General features: G+C 45.7%; 1 protein-coding gene across 1 annotated transcript in view; it reads right to left on the bottom strand.

Annotated features, from left to right (window-relative positions):
• UBE2V1 (ubiquitin conjugating enzyme E2 V1) overlaps window positions 1–10,356 on the bottom strand; it is a 30,804-nt gene extending 20,448 nt beyond the window's left edge. Inside the window, exon 1 of the mRNA XM_041732698.1 lies at window positions 10,278–10,356. Within this exon, the coding sequence (XP_041588632.1) occupies window positions 10,278–10,299 (22 nt within the window). The 5' untranslated portion in view covers window positions 10,300–10,356. The remainder of the gene's footprint in view (window positions 1–10,277) is intronic.
• Between the last annotated feature and the right edge of the window lie 6,724 nt (window positions 10,357–17,080).

Genomic DNA, 17,080 nt, shown 5'->3' with positions numbered 1-17,080 from the left:
AGAGCAATGGCTAAATTATCTCCCCCCACACAAAAAAAAATTAAGAGTACACTCTAGAGAAAGTTCTATAATCTCTGCACAGAGGTTTAAGAACACGACCTGGGACCAAATCCTCGCTCCACAGCTTCCTAGCAATCGAGTTGTGTGACTATAGCAGTTACCTCGAGCATCAACCAATGGGGACACCTTCATTCCTGTCTCTATGGGCGGCAAGAAGAATCGATGAGATAAAACCTGTAAAGTGCTGTGTGTAATATCTGGCAGAGTAATTTTTCTATCGAATCACTTTCATTAGCACATTGTATCATTCATCATAAAACGAAGACCAAAACCCTCACTTGATCCCATACCATTTTCTGCTACCGTCTCATTTCTTGGTCTCTTCTTACTTAGCAGAAAAACCTCAAAAAGTGTTGTCTAGACTCCTTGTCTGCCATTCCTCACCTTACCTGCACCTACTCCAGTCAGCCTTTGCTGTAGCCACTCACCAAAACCGCTCTGGTCAGGGGCACCAGAGGCACCCTCTAGCCAAATCCTGGGCAGAATTTCAGCCCCTAACCCCCCTTCCTAGAGCTCCAGCAGCAACTCTAGGGGCTTCCCTGAGCCTCAGATTCTCTTCCTACCTCACTGGCTTCTAGGCCTCACCTCCCTAACCTCCAAATACTGGCTGCCAAGAGATTTTACCCAGACCAAGGAGGCTGGTGGTGACTTTACAATTTACATTTCCAATTAACTGACCCCCTGAAATCTCAGTTTAGATGCCTATGAGGCCTCTCCAACTTAAAACACTTCAAAATAGAACTCCCTTGTACTCCTCAAAAGAAATAGAAAAAAAAACACCCCCCTTCCCCCCAAAAACCCCCAAACCACCTACTCCTCAAACTCCATATATGGTACAAACATTTACCAGATTGCTCTGGCCGAACATCTTGGAGTCAAGATGAGAAAGCTTTCCTTTACATCCCATACCCAATCCATTTCCAAATATATTCCAAATATGGTCATTTTTGCCTTGTCCACTGTGATCGCTATAGTCTGTGGCCCCTTCAGCATCCTAATTGGTTGCTAAACCTACTGACCTCTAGTCGCCACAGTGAGTTTTTACAAGTTCGCTCCAGTCACTTACTCAGCCCTCCACCCACCTAACACTCACCAGAGCACCTTATCCTGCCTCCAGAGCACCACCTGTATCCCCAGCATTTCCCACCACCCTCTTCCGTGCTCCTTGTCCTTCAGCCACACCACCTTTCTCTCTATTCCTGAAAGAACTGGCACCCTCTCTCTTTGCCTCACCCCGGGGATTCTCTGAATGGCTGGTGGGTTGGCTCTCTTCCTCACTAAGGTTGAATTAATTTCCCATTCCCTTATCTTGCTTTGTTTTTCTTCATAGCACTGGTTACCACTTGACATTTTAAATATATTCATCTCTCCTTCATTAGTTGTTTACTCTCTCCCACCACCTGAATATAAATAAGCTCCATGAAAGTAAAATTTCATCTTTTTGTTCACTGCCAAATCTTCAACCCCTCAAAGAGTGCTGTGTCAGAGTATGTGCTCAAATGCTTGTTGACTGAATGAATGGGTGGCTGGGTGTTAGCGAGGGATCTTCTTTCAGAAAATATAGCATGGAAACATTTATAGCACTATTAAAAGAAAGTCTTAATATTAGAAAGAGTATCAAAGAGGCTTACTATGGATTTTAAGTAGCGGAAGGTAAGTTATACACTGAGTTCTGAAAGATCTTGAGAAGTAGAAATCTTAATTTTGAAGCCAGGCAGTTTACAGAGGTCTTCTCAGAGCACTCCTCACTCATATCCCTTTACCCTCCTCACACAATGTCTGTGCTGGACCCTTTCTTTTTTCTTAAAATTTTATTTTCTTTCCTTTTTATGTTCTGACTCACTCCCAGAGCTTCTCGAGTTAGAGTTGTGACTCATTCAATCCTGCCTCCCCAGAATATGGTATGTTACCTGGCATACAATGGTACTCAATAAATGTTTCCTGATTGAAGAAACAGCAGTAGCTCTTCCTTTCCTACCATAAACTCTAACATGGTCTACTGTGGCCAAAAAAACTGAACACTGATACCATGATACCATGTAACTGAGATACCTAATGTCTTTTATTTTGAGATAATTAAAAATGAATAACAAGTTTTATTTTTTAAATCAACTATGATAGAGACTTTTAGGGAAACCTACATTTTTTTTTAATGAGGAAAAACTGTTTTTTTTGTTTGTTTTTACCTAAATCACACAAGCCAAAGGATTCTTCACTACAAAATGAACTGTTTCATAAAATATACATAAAAGCATGTTACTCATATTTTACACCCTTTAGAAACTGTACACAAAGTTAATACATCAGTATTTTCTACAAAGTAAGCACATTTAACTCCAAATGGCCTGACTACACCCTAGTGCTAGAACGTCCGGGGACAAATCCAAATATTGGTGGAGTTCAGGGGCGCCTGGCTGATTCAGTAGGTGGAGTGTGTGAGACTCTTGATCTCGGGGTTGGAGAGTTAAGCCCTAGGGTGGGTGTAGAGATTACATAAAAATAAAATCTTTTTTTTTTTTTAAATTTGTTTTTTATTTATTTATGATAGTCACAGAGAGAGAGAGAGAGAGAGGCAGAGACACAGGCGGAAGGAGAAGCAGGCTCCATGCACCGGGAGCCTGATGTGGGATTCGATCCCGGGTCTCCAGGATCGCGCCCCGGGCCAAAGGCAGGCGCCAAACCGCTGCGCCACCCAGGGATCCCTAAAAATAAAATCTTTAAAAAAATATATAGACTCGTGGAGTTTCAGAGATCTTATAGATCTTGTATCAGTCACAAGTTAGGACTTCATACCATTCTGAATAGAGAGTATAGGTTTAAAATCATGATACCTTAATTTTAGCAAAAGATTTCAGTGAATATATTTAAAAATTAAATCCACACATGCCAAAGAACAAAAAGCATCACAGATCAGAAAAACTTAAGAATACTCCAATGTACGTTTAATTCCTATGGCACTTTAATCCCCTGAATCAACCTCAATTTTAAGATTCCTAATATTTGTGTGTGAATCTGACACCAAAAGGCAGCTGGAAAAGCAGCTTCAAGTAACAGACAATACAGAGGATGTAAAAGTGAACTCTTGTTAATCTTAGTAAGCTATTAAAAAAGTTAACTATGAAAATGTTAAGATAACTTCACCAAGGTGCTAAAATACCACAGTAGTCCAAGATTTCTTGAAAGAAAATATTTGTCCTGTTACTTCAGAATTCCTTCCAGAAGGATTTTTCCTGGATCTGTGTCAGTATCAAAAGTCAGCCAGTTATTCTCCTGGCTAAATATAAACTGAAAAGTCAGCAGCTGCAGGATATTACAAAGAAAATACAACAACCAGGTTGAAAAAGCATGAATATTTGATAGGGTTTTACACCATGTCATAGTAAAACATTTAATGAAGTACTCTGAAACACGGCAACATATTAAAGTATTTGTGGTACAAAATGGATGGGAAGCCCTTTAAACACCTTTTGGGAAAGTCACGACCACAAAGCAGCCGCTACTGTAGCATGCCAATCCTGGAAAACCCTCGCCTGGAAGGACCTCATAGGTTTTCTCCTAAAAAGAAAGTTGCCAGTTAAAACTGGTTTGGTTGCCCATTTAAGGAAGACAGTGAACTAAACTAGGAGTCTGGTGCTGCTCCCGTTTTGGAAAATAAGGAGGCCTGGAAAGTGATGTACCAGCTTCAATGTTCCTGAAAAGTAGGTATAAAGTCAGGGGCAGGTAACTTTTATTCCTGAGCAGTGGTGAGCACAGTCTGGCTCCTATTTAGTCTCTGCCCAGAGGAGCAGAATCCTTCTCTCCTCTACAGCAATTGTCTTCCAAGGATGGTCCCCAGACCTGCAGTCTACACATCACTTGGGAACTAATTAGAAACGTAAATTCAAAGTCCCCATTCCAGAACACCACAACACACTACAGAGGTACTATATCTGGAACCCTAAGGGTGGAGCCCTGCAATTGAGCAAGTAATCCTGGTGATCTGGACACTAGTTTAAGAGCTGCTGATCTAGGGGAAGAAACGGTGGCAATCTGTCTTTACAGTCCAGACAATGGGACAACAAACAGCTGGAGACAAAATGCGAGGCATTGGGTTTCTCTGACACTAGGGTGACCAAGGACCAGATTTTCTCTGACTGGGGTGGAGACAAAAAATAAGATGTGGGAAGCGTATCAGGACAGTTACGGGAGAGGACCAAGTGAAGCCTATGCTAATGTCCCCCTAGAAATACCAACTTATCAGGATAAGAGCTTTCCTTTATTGAAAGGCTGAAGAGTCACTTTTGCTTCTGCCTTACCAGATACATTGTTTCTTCAAATACATCAAATTTACATATGTGGCTATATCAAGGTGAGACCTTGGATTAATTCACCGCAACAGTCAATACATACGGAGCACCTACTATGCCAGAGCCTATGCTGGGTACCACAACATAGTAGTTCAGAACAGTTTAGAATCCTACCCTAGTGGAAAAGCACAGAAAACAAGCAAGAATGCAAATAAGAAAACTTCAGGTAAGGTGAGCGGTTTAGAAGAGAACAGAAGAGAGATGTGATAATGACTGAGAAGACTACTGAATGCGGTGGTCAGGGATGGCCTTTCTGCAGAGTGGAGACCTGAAGAATAGGAGGCAGAACTTTCCAAAGGGGTTAGAGCAAGAGCAGAGGTGTGAGTGATATCACAAGAGGTCAGGGGGTGGGCAGGACTGAGACCAAGAGGGCCTTCTGGGCCCCAGAGAGTATGACTGGATTCAAAGTGTAGGGAGATTATAGACTCTAAGGCTTTCTGCAGTGGACTGGCAGTTTTTGTTTTCAGTCTGCAAAGGATCACTGTGCCTCCTCTAGAGAATGAACTGGAAAAGGGTTAAGACTGGAAGCTGGCTTCTGCAGTCTTCCAGGTGAGAAATGGTTCTGGTTTGGCAGAAATGACAACAGTGGAGACAGAGAGGAAGATTTAGCATCTTTTGTTGGGTTATATCTACTGCATTTGTGATGGGTGGACGTCACGATAAGGAAAGGACCCTGAGAGCGGCAACTATCCACCCATAAAAGAACCCTAATTGACCAAGTTGGAAATGTGTCAACAGACCTGCCAGGGGCTGAAGGAATGTGAGATGCCTAGCTGGAGAGAAGGCAATGGGGGCTGGATGATAATGTGGCCAAGAGCACATGCCCTGGAGCAGAACGGTCCCAGGTTCTGTACCCTAGCTTTGCAAGTCACTGGATCTGTACCCATTTTTCACCTTCAAGACAGTTACCAGTTTCAGAGGACTATGGTGAGATCATTTAATTTGACTGAATTTAATACAACGCCTAGTACACAGCAGACCCTAGAAATGGACTTTAAAAATTAGTCTGGGGGCACCTGGGTGGCTCAGTTGGCTGGGTGTCCAACTCTGGATTTCAGCTCAGGTCATGATCTCAGGGTTGTGAGATCAAGCCTGTGTCAGGCTCCGCTCTGGGCATGGAGGCTGCTTAGGATTCTTTCTCTCCCTCTAACCCTCCCTACCTTTTTTTTAAAGAAAAAAAAAAAAAAAGGTCTGAAACCCTTGCGTGTAAATGAAAGCAAGGCCCTACTTTGTAAATGATATGAGGGGCTCCAAGTCCGGTGAGCAGAATATAAGGTATAAGAAAGAGCTTCCTTAAAAATGGACATCACACTCATTGGGCAGCGGATCACCCAGAATGGGACAAACAGTGGCCAGGGCTGCTGTAAGTCCCTGCTACAGCTGTCAGATCCTTCTCATTAAAGCCTGTTCTCTCACCAAGATTAAACACTCCAAGACCCAGGAAGAGAACACGCCAAAAATGCATGCCTTTCCATTTCTTTCCTATGGTACTGGAGCAGGTTGGAGAGGGAGGTGGAGCCAAACCCCCTGGGCTCTAGTCCGAGTGCCATAACTCAGCCACCCTTTTCCCTCAGTAATGCTGTGGGGACAAAATTTTCTCTGGTTAGTTCATGCGGTTGTGGAGTGTTGGATGAGATGACGTAACAGGTAAGTCAAATTACCTGGAAACCCCAAAGTGTTTTTTTTTTAATTTTTAATTAATTTATTTATGATAGTCACACACAGAGAGAGAGAGAGAGAGAGAGAGAGGCAGAGACAAAGGCAGAGGGAGAAGCAGGCTCTATGCACCGGGAGCCCGATGTGGGATTCGATCCAGGGTCTCCAGGATCGCGCCCTGGGCCAAAGGCAGGCCAAAGTGTTTTAGAGTGTTACATGTTTACTTCACCAAATGTACTGCTCTGTACTTCACTGGGGCCTTTTGGAATTAAACAGAGGATTCCTGACGTCATATTTTGTATTTCGTTTTTTATCAAAGCACTGTAGCTACAATCCAGGTGAGAGACAAGGGGAGGGAGAAAGAGAATGTGATAGAGTGAAAAGTATGGTTTGAAAGTTACCATGAAGGGGAAAATCATAACCATCAAAATTAACCTTGGGACACCCTGAACAGAGTAATAGGTTGTACTTATACCTACCAACCATCACCGGAGCAGAGTGCTCCAGCTGAGCACTAAGTATCACAAGGCAGTTCTCTTGAACACAGGGCCCACGTTGTATAAAAGACAGCTGGCTACAATCAGCACAAGATACTTACACAGTGAGACATACAGGAACAAGATCAACTTCACAGACTACAGGTTCTCATATCCCATCATCAGCTCTCTGGGAACACCCATGAATGGAATGGAAGACTACTTAACCTCCACTGCCCATATGGGTAAAGTTGCATACGCCAAGTGTATAGAGGAGGCCACTCTAGTGAATGCAAATTTAAAATTAGGCCCAGCCAGGGCTTATTCTTCTGGCACTCAGGTTTCTGGTTAACAGGCAGGGAAGACTGTAGGATGCTGGGTGAGAGGAAGGACCTGCCAACCAAGGGCTTGAGGTTCTGCAATCCTGGCTAAGGCAGGAGGAAGTCACCTGTCACAGCACTGGCATCTTGAGGGATTCTCATAGGCTCCTCACAGTACCATGCTCTAGGATCTATGCAGAATTCATGCACTGCAGAACCATGGGAGGTGGCAAGGTGTTGCAGCAAAGTGCTGAAAGCACTGATCATAAAAAAACAAAACAAAACAAAACAAAACCCAAAAAACACACAACCAAAAACACCCCCCCCCCCCAAAAAAAAACCCAAAACCACCACCACCAACAAAAAATGAAGGCCAGGCCTTTACAGGAACTTGAACTCAAAGACTTCAGGGCTGTTTCCTGGCAACTAGGGGCACAGATTAATCAAGTGCCTTCTTCTAAACCTAAGGAAGGCCTCAAGGTTCCTGAACAACCTGAAAGACTTCTCATGGTTAGAAAGCAGAGGCCTGAACATTCATTTTTATTTAACCCAATTAAGGCCCTTCTGCTTCCACTCTCAGCACTCTGTACTCCTTCACTGCATAGAGGCAGAGGTCAGATCCTGTCAATCCTCTCTTTTTCTTAAAGTAGGCTCCCTGCCCAATGTGGGGCTCAAACTCGCAGCCCTGAGTTTGAATGTCACATGCTCTAACAACTGAGTCAGCCAGGCACCCTGTCATTAAGACTCATCCATTCAATGAATATTTACCTAATGCTACTTCATATTGGCCACTTTGAGGGCTTCCCTTCACACTTAATAAAACCTAAAGCCATATCTGCCCAACTTATTTCCTTAACAAGCCTCTTGTGCACACTAAGGCCTTTTACCTGTTCTTTCAACAGACCGGGCTTGGTCCTGCCACAAGACCTTTGCACTCATTGTCTCTACCTCTCTTGCCTATGATATACACTGCAGGGTTGGCTCCTTCCATCATTTACATCAGTTCAAATGCCATCATCTCAGAGAAGCCTTCCCTGATACTACTTTTATCACTCTGTATCACATCACACAATTTCCTTCATAGCACTGCTATCTGAAATTGGCTTAATTATTTAGTCCTTGAATGGCTTTCCTCCTGACTAGAATGTAAGCTCCTCAAGGACAGGGGCTGTCCATCTTGTTCACTATTCACAGTGGGACATAACAGGCCCTCAGTAAACGAGTGTTGAATAAACAAAGGACTTTTCGGAAGCCCACTATTTAGAGCACCTTAAAGCCTGTTCTATGCTATCTACACCATGCCAAGTGCTTTTGACGCTGGACAGGACTTGACGATGTTTTATCTGACTGCATTAGCATTTATGAAGCACTCATCAACTGGCAGGGCTTCAAGAAGTTAGAATTAAGTAGCTGTTAAACCAGATTGTAGGTAGCCAATCTCAAGTGACTGCAAACTGGGCTGAGCTGCAATATGACCATAATGCTGGCTGCCACAGTTACACTGTAGCCCCCACTTCACAGCAACCTGACAGGGGTGCTATTATGGTGAGAAGTTTCTCACAGCAGTCTGGCCTGACTCAGCCTCTCTCTTCTGTGGCAGTATCTTAAAAAAAAAAAAAAAAAGAGTTGACTCAGCACTATTCCAGCTAAAAATCAAAATCTAGGAAAAGGATGTGTGGCCTCCTCTATGCTTCATCGGGGACCCCACTGCTCTAAGTATAAAAGGCAGCTTGTGATAGGTCATTTCAGTCTGATCCCCTAGAGCCAATTCTCTCTATTGCTACAGTAACAGACAAGGATGGTTTCTTGGGGGTACTAGAGGAGCAACACCCTGGAAAGAGGGACTCCCTTCACCCTGTTTCCTTTAGGTCACCAAGCCTCTCTTAACAGTGCTGATGCTGTGCCCTTAACTAACAGAGGATTTGAGTACCCAGGCTCGTGGCCCTGCTTGCTTCCCTCATCATCACCCTCTCTGTGAGGACCTCCTTGGCCAACATCCCTGGTACCTCAGGGTACAGCTCTCTCGCCATAAGGGGGACATTCAGTCTTCCCCCAAATCCTGCACTTCCAAAATCTTTCTTGCCTCATCAACCCCTCTGGGGGACCTCCCCCAGCCAATCTTTACCCCTCCTCCTCGAGAAAGCCATCCCCTGAGGTCCATTTGTAGAACGTTAACTCTGAAACAGACCCTTCAGGATTTGATCCTCGGGCCCATTCTAGGAGTGCAGAACAAGGAATCGAGTCTCAGAATAAATGCTGCCTCCCTTACGCCACAAGGCACTGGATGAACCTCCCTCTCTCAAAGTACAGCTCCCTTTATTTCCTCTTCTGCATCATGGAGATGGGGGTTTGTCCAGCTTTCCTGCCCCAGAGTCATCCAGAGTCTTCGTTCCTCTCCCCATGCCCATCCACTAAATGGGAAACCTCTGAGCTGAACCCACATATCTTTTACCAACATCCAAAGGAGTGCTAGGGAGTGACAATGTCCACAAAACAGACACTTCTAGAGTACGCTTCTTTCACCCAACAGAGATTTTTCTTCTCTAAAAAGAAAGAAAGAAAGGAAAGAAAAGAAAAGAAAAGAAAAGAAAAGAAAAGAAAAGAAAAGAAATCTCTGAAACAGGAGTTTTTCCTCACTCTCACCCACTGCATGGAGCTTCTTTCAGTTGATCCTCCTCAAGTAAAAGCCTGATGATGACGGGATCATATCCCTTTGGAACCTGAGAGATCGTTTTCCCCTTCTCACTTGTCCTGTTGGGATGCGCTTTGATACCCCTTCCCCCAGAAAAGCCACCTCGAGACGCCCCCTTTCCGACCAACACGGAGATTTCCTCAGCTAACCCCATCCCCCAAACTAACGCTGAAGCCGTCCCCTCAACCAGTGCAGGATCCTCGGTCACCCCCCGAGACCCCGTTTTCTCCTCCCGTCCTCCCTAAGGGGTTTTGTCAAGTCCCTGCCACACGGACATCCCGGGGCTGCCCGGTCGCTCGGACCTCCAGCACCCAGTAAAGGACTCTCATCCGTTTCGGGGAGCCTTCTCATCCCCTAGGAGACCTCCTGGTCCCCGCCGAGCCGCCAGCCTCCGTCTCCCCAGGAATGCCTCTGGGCTCGCCCCTCGCTAGCTCCGGCCGCTCAGCGGCGCCTTGGGGCCGGTCCTTCCTCTCAGCGGGGCCCTCACGTCGCCCGGGGGAGCCTGTGGGCCCCGCCGCGCCGCCCACAGGCCCCTCAGGCCCCCGCCCGTGCTTCCGGCCACCGCCTGCTCCTCCTCCCCCCTCAGGCCGCCCGGCTCGCCACCGCGGAGCCAAGCGGACAGAGGTAACGCAGAGGCCCTGGTCCCGCCGCAGGGCCTTTGCGGGTCCTCGGTCCCCGGCCCAAGCCCGCGCCCCCTTGGCCAGCCGGGCCCGGCGCCCCAGCTCACCCGAGCCCGTGGTGGCTGCCATCTTGCGTCGCTGTCGCTCGAAGGCCGGCCCCTTCTTCACCCCCCGCCCGTCCCCGGGCCGTTCTGCGCAAGCGTGCGCGCCTGCGCAGACGCCGCTGCTGACGCCCGCTCCGCGGACCGCGCGACCCGTTGCCGGGAAGGTGTTTTTTTTCTTTTTTTTTTCCCTGCCTTTTCAGAGGAAGGAAACCTGATGTGCGTGCGGGAGGGCCCAGCAACCTGCATGTTCCTCCAGGCTCGGGTGCGAAGGAGATACTGAGGTGTTTGGTGAGAAAGGCAGGGGTGATCAGACTTGGGAGGACGCGATTGTGGAAGATACAGAAGAAAGCTAAAAAGAAAAAAGAAAGCCTATTTTACTTCGTGCATTTCCCTGTCTAGTTGGATCCTCACAATATCTCTACCGGGTCGGGATTAATGTGAAAAATGAAACTGAGGGGCAGGTTCAGCGATTTATCTAAATTTAGCGGTTAGGTGGCTGAATCAGAATTTGAAACCCGGCCAGAGTCCTGGGCCAGAGAAGCTTTGTTTTGGGGCATTAAGGTGTCAAGGAAAGCATTCACTCACTCACTCACTCACTCATTCATTCATTCATTCATTCATTCATTCATTCATTCATCCATTTATTCATCCAAAGAAATACTTAACTAAGACCTACTATGTGCCAGGCGCTGTGCTAGGTCCTGGGAATGGATATACACCCCTGAAGTCTGTTCTTACAGGCTTACATTCTAGTCAGAGAGCTAGTTAACAAAGAAATAGGAAAAGATATAACTATGATAGGATAGAGATTAAACCTAGGAAGGGGCAGCAGGGGGTGGTCAGGGAGGGCCTCCTAAGGTGGTTGCATTCAGCAGAGACTGATTAGGAGGCAGAGGGAACAGCATGTGCAAAGGTCCTATGGACACCTATTTGCAAATGTATGTTAAATCCAAGAAGGGATTGATCTTTCATTATAAGCGGTCTAAGAAGTCCTGATGTGGATTTAGAAACAAGCTGAGAGAGGTGAAGGGACTGCCTCAAGGTCACACAGCTAAACACTGGCAGAAGAAGGACAAGGACTTCCAGTACAGAGGAGCAAGGAAACCGGAAGCCCTTATCCAGGACATCCCGTGCATTACCTTGTTCTGACAGTAGTGCCTCCTAAGCATTTCTCAGCTCCATCTATTTCATCCACTTAGGGTAGGCTGCCCTTGTCTTCCACCTGGGTGACCCCAGCAGCCTTTATTCTTGCCCCCATGATCCATTCTTTGTATGGCAGCCAAAATTTGCTCAAAATACCTTTCAGTTAAATCTTTCAGTGGCTCTCCATTTCCTTGTGATAAAATACAGATTCTACAAGTTGCATGAATTATCATCCAACAAAGACAATCATCAGATGAAAAGGAGACCTAGTATTATCTGGCCGGAACAACAGAACTCTTCAGGGCAAGCCACTGTGGATGGCTACCCTAACCAAAGGCCATGCGCCTAGGGTCCAGTGAGACCACTGAGACCAGTGAGACCACTGAGGTGTCTAGGACTTACACTCAAGCCTCATTTAAGGAGACTTTTAACCTTAGGTCTCAGCTCTGCACTTGCATGATCCTGCAAGTGAATACTTTCCTAAAATTTGCACCCTGGGTACCTCTTACCCTCATCCTTGGCACAGCCTGTACCTCTGAGACTTGCCTGTACCTCTCTGCAGTACAAGTCCCCTCCCTCCTCAGGGCTTTTGCCTGTGCTGTTCCCACTCTTCAGTTCTCAGATCCAGCGTCACCCCCTCAGGGAAGCTTTCCCTGATTTCTCCAGGTCCAGTTCAGCTATAATTGACTCTTAAAGCTCCAAGTGTGTCTCCTTCAAAGCACTGGCAATAGGGAATCGACTCGATAGTCTGTGTATCACGTGATTCAAATTTATCTTGAAAAATACAGAAAACATTTGCCCTGGACTTTGGGTTGTTATAAAGCCTCAAATAGCAAGTGGGAAGCATTTGGTCTCCTAAAGTGAACTCACCTCTGAAGTGAAATTTTCTGGATTCCAGTGCTCCTTCACCTACTCTTTGCTGTGTGACTTCAGGCAAGAGATTTGAATCTCTCTTGGCATCAATCTCCCCCTTCTGAAAAGAGGAATGATGGTATCAACCTCATAGAGTTGCTGGAGAGATAAAATGCTTTGATAAAACCTTCTAGCACACAGGGAGGAGGGGATACTACAACAGCTGAAATTTGCCAAGCCTTCATATCCAGTTTTTATTCCTCACAACAGCTGGATGCAGCAAATTCTAGGGATAACCCCACGGTAAGGATGAGAAAGACTCAGAGCTAACAGGTGGAGGAGTGAGGATGGAAACACAAGCCAACTTATCCACGATGCTCCTAAACGTTTGCTTGCATAGATTCCTTGGTTCTCGTAGGGAATTTCTGGCAAGCAAAACTGACAGTAAAGCAAATTCCTGTGCAGAGGACCTCACAGAATAGGTTAAGCCTGACGCCCGGGGGCATGCTGGGTACTGTAGTTTCGCGGCGTCGCGGAGCCTGCCGGGAGTTGTGGTCCTCTCCGCCGAAGCTCCCTCGGAGAGGCTCCGCCCTCTGTCTGGGAAGTCACAGCGGGTCCCCAGAGCCGGATTCCTTCGGTGCCTGCGCCGCATCTCTGTCTCGCGCTGGACCTGGTAGCTTCAGCTGATGCGGATAAGAGTCCTGTTTATTGGATCGTTGGGAAGATTAAAATGGTTAATGGAACGAAAGAATTTAGAAAAGAGCGAGGGCTATATAAGTATTAGCTACTATTTTTCTTATTATTTAATCCTTAGTGACCCCCGCAAAGTAGCTTTTATCATCTCTATTTGTCAGACGAGGAAACTGAGGCTCGGAAGCGTTAGAATGCTTTCCCAGGATCACGCAACAAGAAAGGAGTAAAATCAGGTTTGGAATTCAGTTCTCTTACCCCCGGGGCACCTGTGGAGCCTGGGAGGTTGGAAGCAAAGCGTGGGTGGGTTTGCATTTTTTTTTTTTTTTTTTTTTGTGCAAAATGCAGCCTGACTGCCTGGAAAGGACTGAATTGGGCGGCACCGAGATTGGAGGCGGGGAGTCCGGATAGGGTTTGTGCTGACGCCGTTGACGGCCTGCAGGCACCAGGTCCTTGGGTGCCCACAGCAGCTGGTTTTGATGAGGGGGCTGAAGGTCCAGTTCCAGGTGTGAATCTGAGCCCGTCCCCGGCAGGGCCGTTTCCTTTTGCCAGCGATTGGTCCAGCGGTGTGCCTGTCACCTAGTTCTTTGCTGGCCAATGAGCTGAGGAGGGTGATTGGAAAGTTTCGCTCCCTTGAGAATAGCTGGGGAGAAAGCTTTTTTTGGTCCCCTTTCCTCTTTCCTGTAAAAGGAGGTTGTGATGGTTGGAGCTGTGACGATCCAGAGGCCAAAAAACCTAGAACTACACCATAGGTATTTGCAAGAAAGGAGGTGCTAGCACAGAAAGATGGCAAGAGCTAGGACCTCCCAGGATGTGGTTGAGCTGCTGAAGAGAACCCTGGGGCCGTTTACCTACAGGTCTTTCTTTCTTTCTTTCTTTTCTTTCTTTCTCTTTCTTTCAGATTTTATTTGTTTGACAGAGGGAGAGAGCACAAGTAGGCAGAGCTGCAGACAGGGAGAAAGGGAGAAGCAGGCTCCGTGCTGAGCAGAGAGCCTGACAATGGGGCTCTGATCCCAGGATCCTGGGATCATGACCTGAGCTGAAGGCAGACATTTAACAGACGAGCCACCCAGGCACCCCTCTTTACTTTCTTTCTAGATTTTATTATTTTTAAGTACTCTTTATGCCCAACATGAGGCTCGAACTCACAACCGCAAGATCAGCAGTGGCATGCTTTTCTACTGACCCAGCCAGGCGCCCCTACTTACAAATGGGTTTCCTAAGACATGAAATAATAAGTCTTTATTGCTTCAGCTGCCCTTAAAGGTGGGTTTTTGTGACCTACAGTCAAAAGCATACGTAATTGGTACAGGAAGCTGGCACAGTGCCCCAGTGAAGAGAAACAGATGTAGACTGTTCCACAATAATGTTCATTCAAAAACTATTCTCGGGGTGCCTGGGTGGCTAAGTCAGTTAGGCATCTAACTTCAGCTCAGGTCATGGCTAGGATTGAACCCCACATTGGGTTCCCTGCTCAGTGCATTGGGCTCCCTGCTCAGCAGGAAGCTTGCTTCTCTCCTTCTGTCTACTGCTCCCCCTGCTTGTGTGCACTGTCAAATAAATAAATAAAATGTTAAAACAAAACAAAACAAAAACTTCTCAATAAGGTGGGAAAACATCTGGGCAGTTTGGGAATCTCTGTGATGTGAAAGGCATGAGTAGTATATTCAAAATGTAAAAAGTGCCATATAGTTTTTATAAAGCCTATAGTATTATTTTTTAAAGTAATACTCCTCAAACTCAAATGTGCCCCCAAATCACCAGGAGGCTTGTTAAAAATGCAGATTCTGATTCTCTGTGTGTGTTTGGAGGGGGGTGGTTTGTGCTGAGATTCTGCATTTCTAACAAGTGCCTAGGGGATGCACAGACCATACTTTGAGTAGGAAGCTTGTAGGTAACATTGTGTAATTTTATGTTTATATTTCTATTTATAGTTAAGAACACACACCCCCCCAACCTCCTGGTATAGCTTTTTATAATACCAACTACAGAAAGTAAAACTGACAAGTTGTTGACAGAGGGGTCATGGGCACCGGTGAGGCAGAGAACAGAATGCCTGGAGAAAGAGTCTGTGGATGATGGGGTGTGGGAGACACACTTGCTAATGGCATTTCATGGCAATACATGGAATTATGTCCCTCTGGGGTGTGTCTGAAGCCTAGCATTAAGATGTTTTATCTAACATTTGATGAAGTTGCTGAAGTATACAACCCAAGAGGGATGGGAGTGGGTGGGGTAGGGAGGTCATGATACAACTTATTTACTCCCTTCTCTCTTGATGGACATGAGATGTTTCCATTGGCTTCTTCCTATGACTTATTTCTGTAATGTCTGAATTTTGTACCATCTGTTACTTTTGTGGTCAGGGAAAAATAAATAAGAACCAGAGCTCTGGGGCAGTGGGGTGGGTGGAACCAAAGGATGAGTTTCCCTCAATTTTAAAGAGCCCTTGCAACTCATTGTGAAAAAGTGATAAACACTCCAAAACAAAGATGTTAATCATAGCAAACATTTATGCAGTGTTTACTATGTTCCAGGAACATAGGGTTTTTGCATATATTAATTAATCTTCACAACTACCCTATAAGGTCATAGCATTACTTATAGATGAGGAAAAGAGACACAGAGAGGTTTAGTAACTTGGCCAAAGTCACAAGCTTTGGGATTTGAACCCAGAGCTCTCAACTACTACTACCCTGCTTCCCAAGAAGTAAGGAAATGAGGTAAGATACCGATCTCACTCAACATATTGCAGTTCAGTGGTTCTAAGCACATTTTCACATTCCAACATCTCTGGAATCAGGACGCATCTCACAATCAATGGTTTCTTAGATTCAGTGAAATAGAGTAAGAGAAATGCAAATTAAAACCACCTATCAGATTGGCAAAGAACAAAACACTTGATAACACAGTGCATTGGCAAGAGTGTGAGGAAACTGGCACTCTCAAAAGTGGTGAGTTTACACTTGATCTTAGCCAAAAGGCCGAGGAGTGGTGAAAGTGGTGAGTTTAGATGGGTAATTGGAAGGCAATTTGGTGTGAGCTATCCAAATGGAACACAGACATCCTGGGCCCAACAATTCGGTTCCTATGACCTGACCCCTCAGGTCTCCTGGTCCTCATGGGTGAAGACTTAGGTTTTCCTGTGCACACAAATAGCAGTTCATATTATCCAAGACGGAACACAAGTTCAATGTCCAACGAAAGACTAGTTAAAACACGAAAGTCCATTCTGAACTTGTAGTTGGAATGCTACACCACTGTCAAAAAGAGGAAGGAAGCATTGATATATAACACTGTCTCCAAAATACACTAGGTGAAAAGGGCAAGTGCAGAACTGCGTATGGAATATTCTACCTATGGTGGGAAAGCAGGTGCAGGGATGCCTTGCCGCCTGTTGGAGGGACTTGCAGGGGTCTTGTTGCAACAATGGCCTCTGGGAAGGGAAACAGGGCTTGGAGGAACTCCAGTGGGAACAGTTTAGTCTTCACTCTAGACCAGGAGTTGGAAAAGTTTTTTTTGTTTGTTTGTTTTGTAAAGAGCCAGATAGTAAGTATTTTATGCTTTGAGGACCATTTGGCTCTCAACTTTGCCACTGTATTAGACAATATGCAAATGAACAAGGGTGGCTGTGTGCCAGTAAAATTTTACCACCACACTGAAATTTGAACTTTATGTTTTTGGAGATACTTTTTTTCCTCCCCACAACCACTTACAAAAAATGCTCATGGGGCCATAGAATAACAGCTGGGCCAGATTTGGCTCACTAGTGGCAGTCAGCTGACCCCTGCTCTAGATCATTTTTGTATCTATTCTTATTCTTTACCTTATGCATGGATTACCTATTAAAAAATGTTTGGGGCGCTTGGGTGGCTCAGTCAGTTAAGCGTCCAGCTTGATTTCTGTTCAGGTCAGGATCTTGGGATCATGAGATCAAGCCCATGTCTCTCTCAAGTAAATGAAAAAATAAAATCCTAAGAAAAATATTTAAAGGATAGCTTGAAATTTTTAGGTTTATCAAAAGGGGGTGAATCATGTGAGCCCCTGGGGGCAGGTGCCCCACCCAGACCACCTTTAGGAAGAAGCCAGCACAGAGGAGGATGCATGACATTCCCAGACAA

The sequence above is a fragment of the Vulpes lagopus genome, chromosome 18, assembly GCF_018345385.1.
Source record: "Vulpes lagopus strain Blue_001 chromosome 18, ASM1834538v1, whole genome shotgun sequence".
In the NCBI taxonomy this organism is placed as follows: domain Eukaryota; kingdom Metazoa; phylum Chordata; class Mammalia; order Carnivora; family Canidae; genus Vulpes; species Vulpes lagopus.
Note: the sequence above shows the minus strand (reverse complement) of the source record. Positions and strands in the feature narration are given on the sequence as shown.